General features: G+C 45.8%; 1 protein-coding gene across 2 annotated transcripts in view; it reads left to right on the top strand.

Moving 5' to 3' along the window:
• Hs3st1 (heparan sulfate-glucosamine 3-sulfotransferase 1) overlaps positions 1–14,547 on the top strand; it is a 30,921-nt gene extending 16,374 nt beyond the window's left edge. For both annotated transcript variants that reach the window (XM_027939410.3, XM_071614150.1), the window contains one exon: positions 12,658–14,547. In XM_027939410.3, the coding sequence (XP_027795211.3) occupies positions 12,766–13,701 (936 nt within the window). In that variant the 5' untranslated portion in view covers positions 12,658–12,765 and the 3' untranslated portion in view covers positions 13,702–14,547. The remainder of the gene's footprint in view (positions 1–12,657) is intronic.
• The last annotated feature ends 1,133 nt before the right edge of the window (positions 14,548–15,680 follow it).

Below are 15,680 nucleotides of genomic sequence, written 5' to 3'. Positions count from 1 at the left end.
CACAAACATTCAACTCCATCATTGTCCATTTTCTGCTGCTATAATAGAATACCTGAGGCTAGGTAATTTGTATAAAGAGAAATATATTTGATTTATGGTTTCTGTATCTGAAAGCATGGAAGCTGGCATCAGGTGTGGGCTGTCATGCTGCATCATTCCATGATAGAGGGTGGAAGGACAAGAGAGGTTCTCAAGCAAGAAATTGTAGCCTCGAGTCCCTTTATAATCCAACCATGTGTGTGGAGCCATCATGGTCTAAGCACCTCCCATTAGGCCCTGCCTACTAAGACTACTGCATCTGGAATTAAGTCTCCAGTTCATGCATTTTGGAGGACATATTCAAACAAAAGCAGGTTCATAACCAGACAGTATTTTTCTCTTCATCTGATTCTGTCCCCATAATGACTGAACATTTTTATAGCTTGCCCCATCTCACTATCTACCTCTCCATCAGGTCCTAGTTTCAGTTCTTATCCACTGAATGTGTGCTAAGTCGGATCTGATCACAATGAGCCGCGATTTGAGAGACCTTCCCCCAGGAGGGTCTTCTTTCCTACCAAAGGTGGTTTAACTGCCTTTATCAATGAGACCTTAGCAGCTTAGAAATGGAATGCATGTGGCTACCCTTTCCTGTGTAGTGTTTGATAAGTGACAAGCCTGGTGGAAGTGACAAGACTTTGTGGTTAACTTTTAGCAGTGACCATTTCGTTTGGAATTTAGGATAATTGTTAAGAAAAGCAGATTTTTTTTTTAATTCCATTTTAAGGTGGATATGAAAAGATTTTTGAATTGGTGCCCCAGTTGTTTCCCTTTGTCAATGAGGGCCTGGAGTATTTCATGTCTTGCTCAAGGTCACATGGAACATGGGCAGATTCAGGCGTAAACCCCAGCTCCTCACCTCCAGCTCAGCACCCCAACCACTCTTGAGCATTGACCCCTCCAAGTCAAGAACTTTGTGGAGATGAATTTCACAATATTATCTGAGTTAGTGACATTGATTGCCTGGATAGAACCCTATTAGCCACCACAATCGGAGAGAGAGTCTGATAGCGACGGTGACTGACATTTCTCGTGGTGTTTTCATTTGCTGGGCTCTTTCTTTAACCCTTCTTGCAGTGATATCTTGTTCGACGCTCTTGATGTCCCATGAATCTGGTACTGTTGCCAGGCCCATATGTCAGATGAGGAAATGAGGTGCATGCTGGGTTCTCTGGCTCACAAAGATAATCCTAGCAGCTCGAGAGGCTCAGACAGGAGGATTATAAGTTCAAATCAGCCTCAGCAACTTAGTGAGACCCTGTCTAAATAAAATATAAAAAGGACTGGGGATGTGGCTTAGTGGTTAACTGCCCCTTGATTCAATCCCTTGTACAATTAGAAAAAGAAGAAGAAGAGAAGAAAAAAAAAAAAAAAAAAAAACAAGGCACATGAGTCACATGGCACATGGCAGCCTCTTGGTCACCTAGAGGGAGCCCAAGCAGGATCAAGATTCAAATCCACATTTTAACCACCTGCATCCCATTCTGAGCTCCAATAATTTTTCCAGATGATTCCAGAATCTCTTCTCCCCCTTCCTTGTCTCAAATGCTTTATTAAGTGATAACAAATAATATTTTAAAAGCATAAATTATAAATCAATCATTTTGTGTCAACATTCAGAAGCAATGAATGACAAGGCCCGTGATGACTTGTGCCATTGCATGTGAGCTGGAGATATTGGAATTACAATAAAAGATGACAAGAGATTGCAGAGAGGGTTGTGTCGAGGGCAAGATCTGGGTGGTATTGTAAGTCGGGGTAGATTACATGACATTTAAATATTTTAAGATGAACAAGATAAGAAAACAGGTAGGCCCTGTTTAAAGTAAATCATTGTGGATAAATTCAGCTTGAATGAGAGGCACACGAGGCAATAATTCATTTTGTGGAACCCAAAGCATCAGAATAAAGGGAATAGAACTTGAATAGCGTTTTACTTGTTTTTCAAGTAAGGGACAAATGGAAGTCACAGCAGTGGGGGGCGGAGGAGGAACTAGGCACATTGCTTTACTCAGTGCTATCACATTGACAGCAGCAGATTTATTTTAAAAAAGAAAAAAATATGGCCAACATAAATTCAAAACATGCTTCCTGGCCCCTCTTTCTTTGTTCCCATTCCAGTTTCCTGGAGCTCCATGCAGGCTGGCTGATACCACAGTCATCCGTCTCTCTGTGGCTCATTTTGTGGTGCCTGGCAATACAAATGGTCCCTGACTTATAATGGTTCAACTTTCAGTATTTCAACTTTAGGATGGTGTGAAAGAGAAAGGCATATTTTGAATTTTGAATTTTGAGCTGTTCCTAGGCTAGTGATACCTGGTACAATCCTGTCCTTCCATGCTCCACAGCAGCAGTGAGAGGTGGCTCCCAGTTACCCAAGGGGTGACCAGGGGAACAACGGATACTCCACTGTGCCATGCAGCTAGGCTGGGCTGTTCAGTGGGTCACATGTGCTCAATGCATTTTCGACTTAATGATATTTTCAGCTTATGGGGGACATAACCCCATGGTGTGTGAACAGGACATAACCCATTATTGGTCAAGGAGCATGTGCACTCAGTACCTACTTCAATATTTGTTTTTAAATGATTGTGATAAACCAAGCATGCATGTGCCAAAATATCCTGAGTAAAAGTTTTCAAAAATTTCCATTAACTGTCCCCAAGTCAGAACCTGTCTGTGCAGAAGTGGCATTGCTGCAATTTGTGCTCAGGACCCATTTCTCGTTCCTCTACTGTGTTTCTAAGTTCCTCAGGAGACACTGCAGCCTCTGAAGGTTCCTATTGCCTTGTGTCCACCATCCCCTGCCTTAACCTGAGTGCCCACAGCAAACCCTGGTATAGACCTCCTTGTACCCAGGCTGGCACATCACTGTTCCACTCTACTTGTGGGACTTTCCTTTATTTTATTTTTATGTGGTGCTAAGGATCGAACCCAGTGCCTCAAGCATGCTAGGCAAGCACTCTACCTCTGGTCCACAGCCCCAGTCCCCCTACTTGTGGGACTTTCTGCAGAGTAAACTCCAGGTCTCCTTCAAGACCATGTCCACACACCACCTTTCCTGTGGCCTCCTACCAGGCGCTGCCTGCTCCTCTAGCTCCGTCTCTTCCCTTGGGCTCTGGTTGGCCTAGCTCCATCCGTGTCTACTCTGAAACCTAGGGCTTAGCTCCTTCCAGGTCTGTCTTCCAATTACGGGGCTCTCATTGAGGACAGTGAATGGACAACCTCTGTGTCTCCAGGAACTCGAGACAGCCTTCGAAACCATGTATATGCCTCGTAACAATGAGTGATCCACCTATGTGTGATGAGGAGTAGCTTAGTCTTATGTCTTTGTTTTTTTATTTATTACATTAATAAAAACCAGGTCATGTTACATAGATATCCCTAGTTGAACCTTGAAAAATCCAGAGATCAGACCACCCTGGCCTCTGGTCTCCAGCAAGTTCTGCCAGAGTTGGCAGCAGCTCCTTGCCATAGTCCCCACCTGCCAACTGGCTCCACACATGGATGTCACCTGCCTGAATCCAGGAGGCAGTTCTGTAGTTCTGTGTTTACACAGCTGAAGGGGACCCACACAAACTCCTTCCTCCCCTGCTGTTTGTGTGCTGGTAATGTGTCAGTCGGCTGGGGCCACTGTCAGCCAACAGGACAGATTGGTTCAACAGCTGTCATTTATTCCTCTCACTCTGGGTGTTGGAAGCCCAAGATCAAGGTATTGGCATACTCAGTTCCTGCAGGTCCCCTTCTTGGTTTGCACATGGCCACCTTCTCCCTGTCTTCACCAGTAGGGAAAGAGAACTATGGTCCTGTCCTTTCCTTTCCAGGGCCCCACCTTCATGACCTTGTGTCAACCTAACCATCTCCCAAAGTTCTCCCCTTCAAATGCCCTCACACAGGGGGGTCAAGGTTTTAATGCATGAGGATTGGCAGGACCCAAGCCTTCAGTCTGTAATAGACTGAAGAAATGAAACAAATCCTCACTGTGCCTTTGACCATCCCAGAGAAAGAATTCACTTTGGTTTTGACATATCTGATTCTCATCTTCCCCGGGCCAGCTCACAGGAAGAGAAGATCCCCATGTGTCTGGAGTTCAATGGCGAGGGAAGAAGGAGACGTTGGTTTCCTTCAGCTCAGCCCCCACAGGCCCGACTTTGGGGTTCCTATTCTTTGCCAAACTCAGTTTCCTTTTCTGCAAAATCATAAGACAGAACGAGTTGAAGGCACGTGACCCTTTGGCCTCCCATGCCACTAGGATCTTTTTATGTCACTTTCTGGAGAAACACACGGGGTTTGTGGGTGCTCACCACCTGTGGAGTGATGAGTGACGCAGGGGGGCTTCCGCAGCCGAGATGGCACCTGGCAGAGGGTGCAGGGTGAACCCTACCTGGGCAGTGCTGAAGCCACCCATTCCAGAGTGAGCCGAGGCAGCCCAGCCTCCCCTCTGCTCACAGGGCCCTGTTTCCACTCAGCTGCACTGAGTAATAGGAGAGGCCCTGTCCGCCCTCCTGTCACAGAGCTCTGCCACGCACTGCCTGTGCCAGTGTGTTTCTGCGTCTGATGAAGGATTTATTTAGGTCACTGCTGCCTTCTCTACCCAGCAATGCAGATGAAGCACTCTGGGAGAGCGAGCCTCCTCCTCCTCCGCCGGGGCCTGCCACTGCACACACCTGGCCGGCGGCATTCATTCGGGAGGCATTTATAAAGGACCTGCTTCGTGCCCTTCCACAAGCAGGGAGCCTGGATAATTTCTATTGTCGCTGTCCTTTCTTCCTTGAGCCTCTGTCTGGTTGAGTCACTGCAGTACTTTGGATCGTGAGCAAATGCGTTTGACTAATTATCATCCCTGAATCCCATTTAGACCATGCAGCATTTTTCTTTTTAGAGACAAAAATAGCTACCATCATGTGAAGGCTTGCCACGGGCCAGGCAATATGGCAATATCTGAAGTACCCTGTATATACTGTTTATTTTAATCCTCACCATAAATATATAATACCAATGTGTTTGATCTCAGGCTTCTAGTTCCAGGGCTTTCTTGGGGATTTTAAATTATGGGACTGAGATTCAAGCCTGGGGTTTGGGGCTCTAAATCCTCTGCTAATTCCAGCAAACCCCACTGTAACCCAGTCCCCCCATGATACTACCTCTGTAATCAGCCAGGTCCCTCTGTGTGTTGTCTACCACAGTGGTTTTTAATCCTGGAATAAAAAAAAAAAAAAAAAAAAAATCTCAATCACAGTAAGAAATCTAGAGAAGGCAGAGAACACCCTTCCACAAGCACCCACTTTCCAAGCCTATTCTAGGGGTTCCAGCTACCCTGTGAAGGTCTTAGGAATGCAGAGTCTCAAACCTCTCCCCAGCCCTTCTGGAATAAAATCTGCCTTTTTACATGGACCTCCAAGTTGCTCTGTGCCTCCTGCTGTTTGGAAAGATCTGTGCCAGGTTATTGCATCCTGCATGCAGAGCTGTGGTCACCTCCCTCTGCACCGTTCATCCCAACCCTGGGGCTCTAGTCTTCTCTAAAGTGAACTATAATGTTTGTGAGGTGACATCAGGTCACACTGTGGAGCATATTGTACTTACCATTTACCATGGAGCATTCAGAGGCTCCCAGACAACATTGAGATTAAATCTTTGCCTCCAAATCCCTGATTCTGGAAGGATACCATGCTACCTCCCTTGGGGGTCTCCAAGGCATCTCCATCCTTGCATGCTAGAAAGTTATGTTCATTATCCAGTTAACCTTTTGCAAATGTGGAACCCCCAGCATTACCCAGGACTCATGGGGGCATAGAATGCCTGGAAGTGTTGCATCCTAAGAGGCTCAATCTTTCTCAAGGGGAAAGTGGGGTCAATTACACTTCATTTTCCCCCAGGCATTAAATGTGGTCCAAGGAAATGGATTAACAGGTGTGGTGGGTCTTTGCTCTCCTACCCTGAACTCTTTGCACTCCACCCCACCACACAGTGATTACCATAAGTCCAAACCACAGTGAATGTCAACATCTGTTGACGAGTGTCATGTATAGGCAATTTCAAGAAAATAAATATTTATGCAGGTCTTGAAATATCAGTGTCCTTTCGCAGACTGACAGGCACATGCTCAACTCTTCCCTGTCTCTAAGTTTCCAAAATGACCTGCCAAGGATGAAAATTTGACACCATGGCAACAGGCTATTAAGTAATTGTACGAAAGATGAAAGTGAAGACATTTTTGACTCTTCAAGATGAACAAACAACCTTACACTTTTGATTGCCTGGAAGTTTAGTTGCATAAAAAATGACAGCTCTGTTGTTGAAGCTGTCTTTACTCAGGTTTCAGTACATTCCAGAAATTAAATCACTCGACACCATGGGATGCTTGGAGGAAGCAGCTTTTCACGGCAGTACTTTAGGTCCCCTAATTTCTGCTATCTTATGCTTACGTGTGAGCTCCATGTGGAATGCACTCCCCACTGCCCACAGGGATGCAGCCCCACTGAGGGGGGTGGGCAAGCATGGCAAGGCCTTTGGAGATGGCTCATGGAATCTGTTTTTGACCCTCCCTGATTCTGTGACCTTGAGGAGGTCATTCAACCTTAGTAGCATGCTTCCCTGTCTACCAGGGTTCCAGGCAGGCTATTGACGTTTGTTGAATGCCTACTATGTGCCAGGCCTAAGCTACCTACTGGGCATGAGTAGCCTTATTTAATCATGATGACACCCTGATGAAGTAGGCGTAAGTCCCTTCTATAGTGGGGCACACTGAGGTCCCCAGAGAAAGGACACTTACCTGATCTTTCTTGTTTTTCCCTACTCCTCACCATCTTTTCACCACTTTCAATAAAGTGAAAACAGCCACCTCTCCTTAGTGTGGTAAGTCTTAGAAGAGAGAATTTATATGCAAATGATCACCTTACCTCCAGGCACACAGAGATGCTCAGCAAGTGATCATTCCCTTTCCACCTCTTGTTAAATCCCATAAACTACTTGGGCTGAGTGTTTTGATCACTGTGTACCATAGACGGTTCTTCGCCCATGCCAGCCAAGTCACCTTCCTGTCAGGGTCTGAGAAGCTGGCCTGCAGACGGGGGATGCAGGTGTCTCTGTTCCTAATGCATTCAATTTACCTCTCATGAAATATTCTACATACTTCATTTGATCCATGAATCTTTTCCAGTGGTGGGACTAAGAGAATATATTATAGTTAATTACATTTGAAATCTAGGTCATGATGTGAATTATGTAATAAGGAGACTTAAGGAGAAAATTAAAATATTTTCGAAGGGTTATTTCATAGCTTTCCCTCCTTTTTAATTAAAATGTTTTCTAGACTCTCAGGTGATTGAGTCCAATCACCAGTAGGAGTGGGGAGTCCTCCTTTCAACATCTGGTTTCCACTTGACTCTCTAGGGAGGGAAGACTTGCTAATACTTGATGAAGTAGTTTGCATAAACTGTCAAGTTTCTCTTTCTGCTAAATTAAAACCCTTCCCTAGTAACTTCTAGTCATTGGCTGAAGTGTCCATGGCATTGGAAGACTTCATGCAGCAAGTAGGGCCTCTGGCATGTACTAAGTACTAGAAATCACACCAGACCCTGGGCCACGCAGCAGAGGCAGACGAAACACCAACAGAGTGACAGTGTGCGGTGCTAAGTGCAGGCAGTCCCTAAGCAATGTGTATATGAGGCCTAGAATATGGGATGATGTGACAGGAAGTGATTAAAAGAGAGAGGTGGGCTCATGCTGCAAGGAAAGCTGGTGTTTGAAATAAAATCCAAATGACAAGAAAGAGCCAGCCTCAGAAAGCCAAGGGAGCAGAAAATTCCATGGCCACAGTTGGTGGGCTCATAGGGACAGAAAGGTACGCTGGGCTGGAGCTTGGCTGTAGGACCACAGTGAGGCCTGTGGGGCAGTCCAGTCCGATTTTAGCAGTCTCCAACCTAGGAAAGAAATTGGAACGAATTCCAAGGACAAGGGAAGCCTCCATCTGGAAACTGCTGTGTACTGCCCACTGTGGTCCTCTGCCTGGTGTGTGGTCAATATCTTCACAGTCAAGATCTTCTTGTGCTGCTCATGGAGAGGACTTGGGTCTTTTGAAGTCTTGAAACTCAGGGACTGGCTTGTCACTGCAACACCCAGAAAACAACCTCCCTGATAAGGGAAGTAAACAGAGAGGTGGCCAGACCTCCCTTTGGGACTTATTGTCCCTCTGCAAAAGGAAGGAGGGTTCCCTTTGCCCATGCTAGCCAGGCTGGCTCTTCAAAGAAACCCTGCCCTTCAGCCAAGAATTGGTGCCAGGTGCGGATTTTCAAGAGGACTGAAGAAAAACCAAGAGGCCCAGTGACCAGAAAGCAGATGCCCTGATTCTTGGGGGAGAATCAAACCCAGGGGTGACTAACCCCAGGCCTTGCCAAGGAGCAAGGCCCCACTGTGCCTTCTCATGCTGAGTTTGATCCCTAGTTCTGCCTCTTGCTTCCTCTACAGACCACTTCATTCCTCTGAGCCTTGGTTTTGACCCTAAGATTGTTTCCTTGAGGGATCATGGTGAGGTGAGCAGGAAGATAGTGGTGTGCTGAGCTGCCAGCCCAGGGCCTGCCTAATGCAAATGCCTCAGATGGGAGATGTGGTCCTTGCTGTTGCCAAGGGACTGGGCCCCTACTCCAGGTGCTGGGGAGCACTCTGTCTCCAAGCCCTTAGCAGCTATGGCCTCCCAAATTTCAGGAAGTGGCTGGTGTTCAGTATTACCTGGCTCATTCCTTGTGGGGGAATAGTACATGTATCTCTGCTCTTTGCAAGTGCACACTCACTTTCTTGGTCCTTATTCGGCTCAAGAGCTCCTCCTCTGTGAGAGGGGAGAGCATCTCACTATGATGAGAGAGCTTTCAGATGAAGAGCACAGCTGTGCCCACTGCCCTCTGTGCCCTGCACCTCAGTTGCTGCATGTCACGTGGACCTGGGGTGAGCAGTGAGGGGAAAGGTACACACACTTGGTGTTCAAGGCTTAGTACCAAAGGATGCATAACAGCTTCTTTATTGTTTATAGAGCTTATATGTCAGAGCAATGGCATTTGGATATATTGGGTTACCAAAAATACATTAGTTGGTTTTTGATGTGGCTCTTTGAAAATTTAAAAGTGCAGATGTAGCTCACACTATATTTTTGTTGGACAGCCCTGGTACATTTTATCTTATTTCAATCTTAGATAGAGTAATAATTGGAGGGTGGTGGAAATGTTATCATTTAAAAGATGAAGAAACTGAGAGAGGCTAAGTTGCTTTCACTAAAATCAAAACTAGAGCCAGGACTCTGACTCCACAGCCTGTGTGCTTCTCTCAGACCCCTCTACTGAAAAGAACAAATGGATGCATATACCCAGTGTGTTGGTGGCTGAGGCATTGTCACTGCTGGGTACGTTGTTGGGCTTTTCTTCTTTGGGACCCCCAAAACGCTGTCATCATTTTACCTTAAGACCATTTTCTTGGGAGACAGTGGCCTCCAAACTATAGGATTAGAGTTCAGGACCCAAAAGTTCTAGGCCCAGAGAGTTTCCATGTCTGTGGGCAAGTCACCTCAGGGCCTCCTCAACAATGAAATGAAAAGCAAGGACTAAGGACTGTTTTCTGCTTTGAGGTTTGAAATCCCATGTCAAGGTCAAAGTGGCCCAGATAAGGGCTGATCGGCTCACCTGAACTTGAAGATCTTTCCTTGCCTGAGAATGTCATGAAAAGGCCCGGAAATTCTGTGTGTGTCACTAGGAAGTCCAACTATCAAACCACGACAAGAAATTAACTCCCAGTGGCTACTGTTTATGCATATTTACTACATTACATATGTTAATATGTTATATGTGTTAATGAATATATGTTATATTTAGATGTGCATATACATATAGTTTTATACACACATCAAAGACTTACTAAACATGTATCTATAGCTGTGTCGAGAGCCCTGTATATGTGTGTGTACATGTTTACATCTATTTCATGTACATATATAAGACATTAGCTGAATTTTTTTCCCACACACCTCAAATATTTTTGGAATGAAAAACAACTAGACATAAGTAAATTCATTTTTGGAAAGTGTTAAAGCAGAAACCAGGAGATTTTAAACTACTAACTGCACAGTTTTTTTTGTTTTGTTGTTTTGTTTTAATAAAGGACAAACTATATTTAGTTTCTTCTCTGCTGTCTGCTGGCAATTCCCCTTTAGGGAGAAATCCCAGATGCACACCCTGCTGACCAGAATGCCTGGTGTTAGCGTGGAAAGAGCACCGATATAAAGAGTCGGATAATATAAATTTCAGCTCTGACCACTGCCTCTATCACATAGGTGTTGAATAATTTGCATCCCATTGCTTCCTGAGTCTGGATGCAGAACTAAGAGAGGGGCCAGAGGGCCCACTGCACAGAGGCTGCTCTCTAGCGCATAGGAGCTACTGCCTCCCTCACGTCGCCCTCTCCCACCAATTGCCAGTGCGTGCGCGCGCACACACACACACACACACACACATGCCCACACACACAGGCATACGTACACACCCCCAAACATGAAAAAAGCAAACACAACTGGTCCGTTTGGTTGACCCACATGAGCACTGAGAAGGAAGTGAAATTTGAAACAGTCTGAGACTTTGAGCTGAGTAAAGCAAAGGACCCGTTGCATGCAGCTCATCCCAGTAGCTGAACCAAACTAGAAACACCTGCTGCTTTGTCTCCCTAGAGACTGTTTCCCCTAAAGAGTTTTGTGGCTGATGGTCCCTTCTCCCATGTTCTGTGTGTGGTTCTCTGTGTCCAACATTAGTTGCTCACTTTCAATGTTTTCCAAAGCCTATAACCCTGTACCTGAGGCAGATACATCAACTGGCTTGATCATCCAAACGGAAGCCCTGGATTTGCTCTTTGTTTATACAGTCTAATAATGTTTTAAACCAATGAAGTGAGTTTTAAACCTGAGGGATCCTCTTGGTGCAGAAGAGTTTTACTGGCTTTCTAAACCCTACAGTCCCCTGGCTGGGCCTGCCTCCAACTCTTCCCTTAACATGTTTAAACAGGAATAACTTATATGAAAGCTTCCAATCTCCCTTTGGAGAGAGTGTCACACACAGGTTGTTGTATAGAAAGCATCAACCCTGACTTGTCCACATTTGGGAACCCTTAGCTTCTAGCCCCACAATCTCTGTGACCTTAAGGGACTTTATTATCTGAATGTGATAAATCCCAGACATAGGAGACATTTGGTAGAGGAGAGGCAGTTGGTGGAAAGAGAACCCTGCATTAGAGTTTTGAATTTAGGCTCTGAATTTTGAAAAACATGAAATATTTGTGTCCTTAGGCCTTGTATCTACACAGTGATGGTGACAGTTATCCTGGTTTCCTATCTTACTCTGGAGTGTTGTGATGACAATCATCTGAGACAACCGTGAGCCACTTTATGTATTGTAAAGGCTGGTACACAAGAAGGCCGTTTGCTCTTTCTGGTAGCCTCACCTTTTTAATCCCTCTGGGCCTACTTCAAACATTTCCTTCTCTCTGCAGACTTTCCCAGTTGTTTCAGGCAAATGAAAGAACAGGTGTCCTCACAGAACCCCACTGAACTCCCATCATAACATACAGCACCCTGCTGCCTGGAGTCAGGTTGCACCTGTTATCATTTGACAGATTCATCCACAAAGCAAACCAGCCCAGACTCCGTGATTCAAAACCACAATCACATATTCTCTCTCAGGAGCCAGGACAGTTGTACTGTGCACAGTGGACTTGCCGGGCCACTCTGCTGCATGAATCTCTCACCTTCCCCTGAGATCAGCAGTTGGCCAGATCACTTTCTTCTCATGGTGACGGCACAAATGCGGGAGTGCACAGCTCTTGAGGAAGGGTTTGGTCTGGATGTTGTCATGTCTGTTCACATGGTACCATGGTCCGAGCCAGAATCACGTTGCTGAGAAGCACCATGCTCCACAAAGAGGCCATGGCAAGGACGGGGTGCTGGGGGAAGAGCTGGGACTCAGTCTTGGACATGGGTTCATCTGCCCTATTAAATTAGGAGCCCCTAACTGGGGAGGTGGGATGCAGAAACAAAGACTGCTTCTGCACCATCTTCCCCTGTGCCAGGAGGGGCTGCCAGGTGCTAGATATTTCACTGACGTTTGCTGAAGTCCAAAGGATTTTTCCAACTCTTTTCTTTATAGCAGAGGTTGGCAAATTATGGCTGGTGGGGGCAAGTCTGGTCCTGTTTGGGTGGGGCTAGCAAGCCAAACATGTAAGTGGTTGCAAAAAGAAAACAAATAAAAGAGAATAATAGTAATATGAATAAGATTTAATATTGGAATTTCAGCATCCATAGAGAAAGTTTGGTTGGAGTCCATCCACACCCATTCCTTTGTCTATTCTTTTGTTGCTTTAGATGGGTAACAGCACAGTTGGAACTGGAGTTGCCTTAGAGACCATATGTCCCCCAGAGCCGAAAATATTTACTCTCTAGGCTTTTACTGAGAATGTCTGCCACCCCCTGCTTTACAGGATACAGAAAAAAAGAAGAGTCCTGGGGAGGTGGATATAGCACCCAGGTCTACAGTTGTCACCTGGATTATTCCTGTGTTTATTGGGGGTTAATATTTTCCCTTTCCTCTTTAGTAATTGGCAGCCTGGGACACTCATGCACCACTGACTAGGAGGCATTCCCTGCTGAGAGCTTCATGACCCAGCGGTGCGGGGCCCAGTGAAGCCACCGTGGTGTCCAGCATGGCCGCGCTACTACTGGGCGCGGTGCTGCTGGTGACACAGCCCCAGCTGGTGCCTTCCCGCCCTGTGGCCTCCGGGATGGAGCCCAATCAGCAGGAGCTCCTGCGGAAAGCAGGCACCCTCCGGGATGACATGCAAGACAGCGGGGCCACCAACGGCTCTGCCCAGCAGCTGCCGCAGACCATCATCATCGGAGTGCGCAAGGGCGGCACCCGCGCACTGCTGGAGATGCTCAGCCTGCACCCGGACGTGGCAGCCGCAGAGAACGAGGTGCACTTCTTCGACTGGGAGGAGCATTACAGCCACGGCCTGGGCTGGTACCTCAGCCAGATGCCCTTCTCCTTCCCGCACCAGCTCACGGTGGAAAAGACCCCCGCCTACTTCACGTCGCCCAAAGTGCCTGAGAGAGTCCACAGCATGAACCCCTCCATCCGGCTGCTGCTCATCCTGCGAGACCCGTCGGAGCGCGTGCTGTCAGACTACACCCAAGTGTTCTACAACCACATGCAGAAGCGCAAGCCCTACCCATCCATCGAGGAGTTCCTGCTGCGGGACGGCCGGCTCAACGTGGACTACAAGGCGCTCAACCGCAGCCTCTACCACGTGCACATGCAGAACTGGCTGCGCTTCTTCCCGCTGCGCCACATCCACATCGTGGACGGCGACCGCCTCATCAGGAACCCCTTCCCCGAGATCCAGAAGGTCGAGAGGTTCCTGAAGCTGTCGCCCCAGATCAACGCCTCGAACTTCTACTTTAACAAAACCAAGGGCTTTTACTGTCTGAGGGACAGTGGCCGGGACCGCTGCTTACATGAGTCCAAAGGCCGGGCTCACCCCCAGGTCGACCCCAAACTACTCAACAAACTGCACGAATATTTCCACGAGCCAAACAAGAAATTCTTCGAGCTGGTGGGCAGGACATTTGACTGGCACTGATTTGCAGTAAGCTAGGCTCAGAGCCTTTCCAGTTGTAACTTCTGGTTGTACATCTAGAGGGAAAAAGAATTTTAAAAGGGCATTTAAGCTATAATTTATTTGTAAAAATCCATAAATTACTTCTGTACAGTATTAGATTCACAATTGCCATATATACTAGTTATATTTTTCTACTTGTTAAATGGAGGGCATTTTGTATTGTTTTTCATGGTTGTTAACATTGTGTAATATGTCTCTATATGAAGGAACTAAACTATTTCACTGAAAAAAAAATAGATTTTTCTGGAAATGATGTCTTTTCTTGAATATAATTAACTTGCCCCCAACTCAGAACAGTTATCTGTGTTGCATTCATTGCAGAATCTATTTTCTTCTGTTACTTGGGGAAAAAAAAAATGTCTTCATGGCAATTATGGTCCTCTCTCCCTCCTCTCCTTTCTGTTTGGTTCTTTTAATTTTTAATGTTTCATTGTGGTCATCAGCTTTATTTTTTTTCCTACTTGCATTGTAAGATGTATCTTCACTGAGATTCCCTATTATTTTTGGAGTTGGCACTTTCACCCACTCCCAATATCAGCCTGAATGTGAATTTTAACCTATGTACAGTCAAAGTGGATAAGGTGATATTAAGGATGGAGAAGCAGGGAATAACTGGCAAGAAGATCCCTATCATCCAGCTTTGCCTCAAAGGGTGTTTGCACATATTTCTGATTTCATCATTGGGCAAAACCTACAATAAACAGGATTAATCCTTGGCTTTCAAAATAGTCTTGGGGCTGTGTACTTGGCCCCGGGTGACAACTGACCTCCAGAAAGCTACTTGGAATAGAAAACAAAATTGTCAAATCTGTGTCTGTCTCCATTCTGTAGATTCTGTGAAAATCTGACTAAAGGTCTAGCCTTTGCCTTAGTCTGGGCATTTATCTATTTCCTAAAATATCAATTTGCAGTTATGAACATGTATCCCACACTCACTGAGACCTAAATATGGGTATGTTCTAAAATCACCTCCAGATATGGAGTTCTGAATGTGAAAGAAATTTTAAACCACCAAGGGTTGAAGTTGAGAAGTGAAAGAGTACATTTTGGGGGACAGACATGAGGAAGCCCCTGCACCTGCTTCCAGAGTTTCACTTCTGTCCCCTGAATAGGCGTGCTGCTGGGGTGGGGAGCCTGCTCAGACCCTTAGATTTCTCATGCCCTCCTCAATCAGCCAGATTTTTACAATTAAATAGGTTGAATAATTTTTTCTTATGAATTTGGAAACATATTCATTAGATGAAGAGAGAAAAGACAAGCAAAATAAATCCCTTTCTGGGACATGGTTTATTCTTAAGGAAAAGAAGAAAAATAGGCATTATTAATCAATCACTATACCCAAAACTCACAGAATCTTCCCAAAGTACCTTCAAGATGAGGGAATTATTATGGCAAGTTCAAAAAGGAGGGAATAGTCTCAAGAACATGAGGAATGTGGCCGGGTCACATTGATTATAAGCCAGGGCTTGGAGTTCAGTTACAGCTAAAGTATAGGTTGTTTATTTATGTATGTATTTATTAATACCTACTGTTTATAAGCTCAAGAGGAAAAGCTCAGATTCAGAGATGGTTAGCTCTTCCTGACTTGACCTGACATTTTTTTTTTTTTCTGGTGCCAAAAGCCTTCCGCCCTGAGAGGTGTGCCCCTGCTAGAGGAAGGGCAAGAAGGAGCCTGCATTTTTCTCAGCAGCCTTATCGGGGAAGTGAGTCATCCTGGTTGTGTTTCAGCAGCTCCTGCCTGACCTGACCTTAGCATGGCCCATGCTCCACCCCAGGCCGTGCACAGGCTGCAGAAAGAGAGCTTTCCTCTTCAGAACCCATTAAGGCTGCCATTAACATACCATCTCCCCAGAGGGAGTAATAGGAATATTTGTAGCCGACTTCCCATGGACTTGTATGAGGCAATACCCCGAGTACTTTCCTCTGTAACACATTGATGG

The sequence above is a fragment of the Marmota flaviventris genome, chromosome 7 (assembly GCF_047511675.1).
Source record: "Marmota flaviventris isolate mMarFla1 chromosome 7, mMarFla1.hap1, whole genome shotgun sequence".
Taxonomy (NCBI): Eukaryota; Metazoa; Chordata; class Mammalia; order Rodentia; family Sciuridae; genus Marmota; species Marmota flaviventris.
Note: the sequence above shows the minus strand (reverse complement) of the source record. Positions and strands in the feature narration are given on the sequence as shown.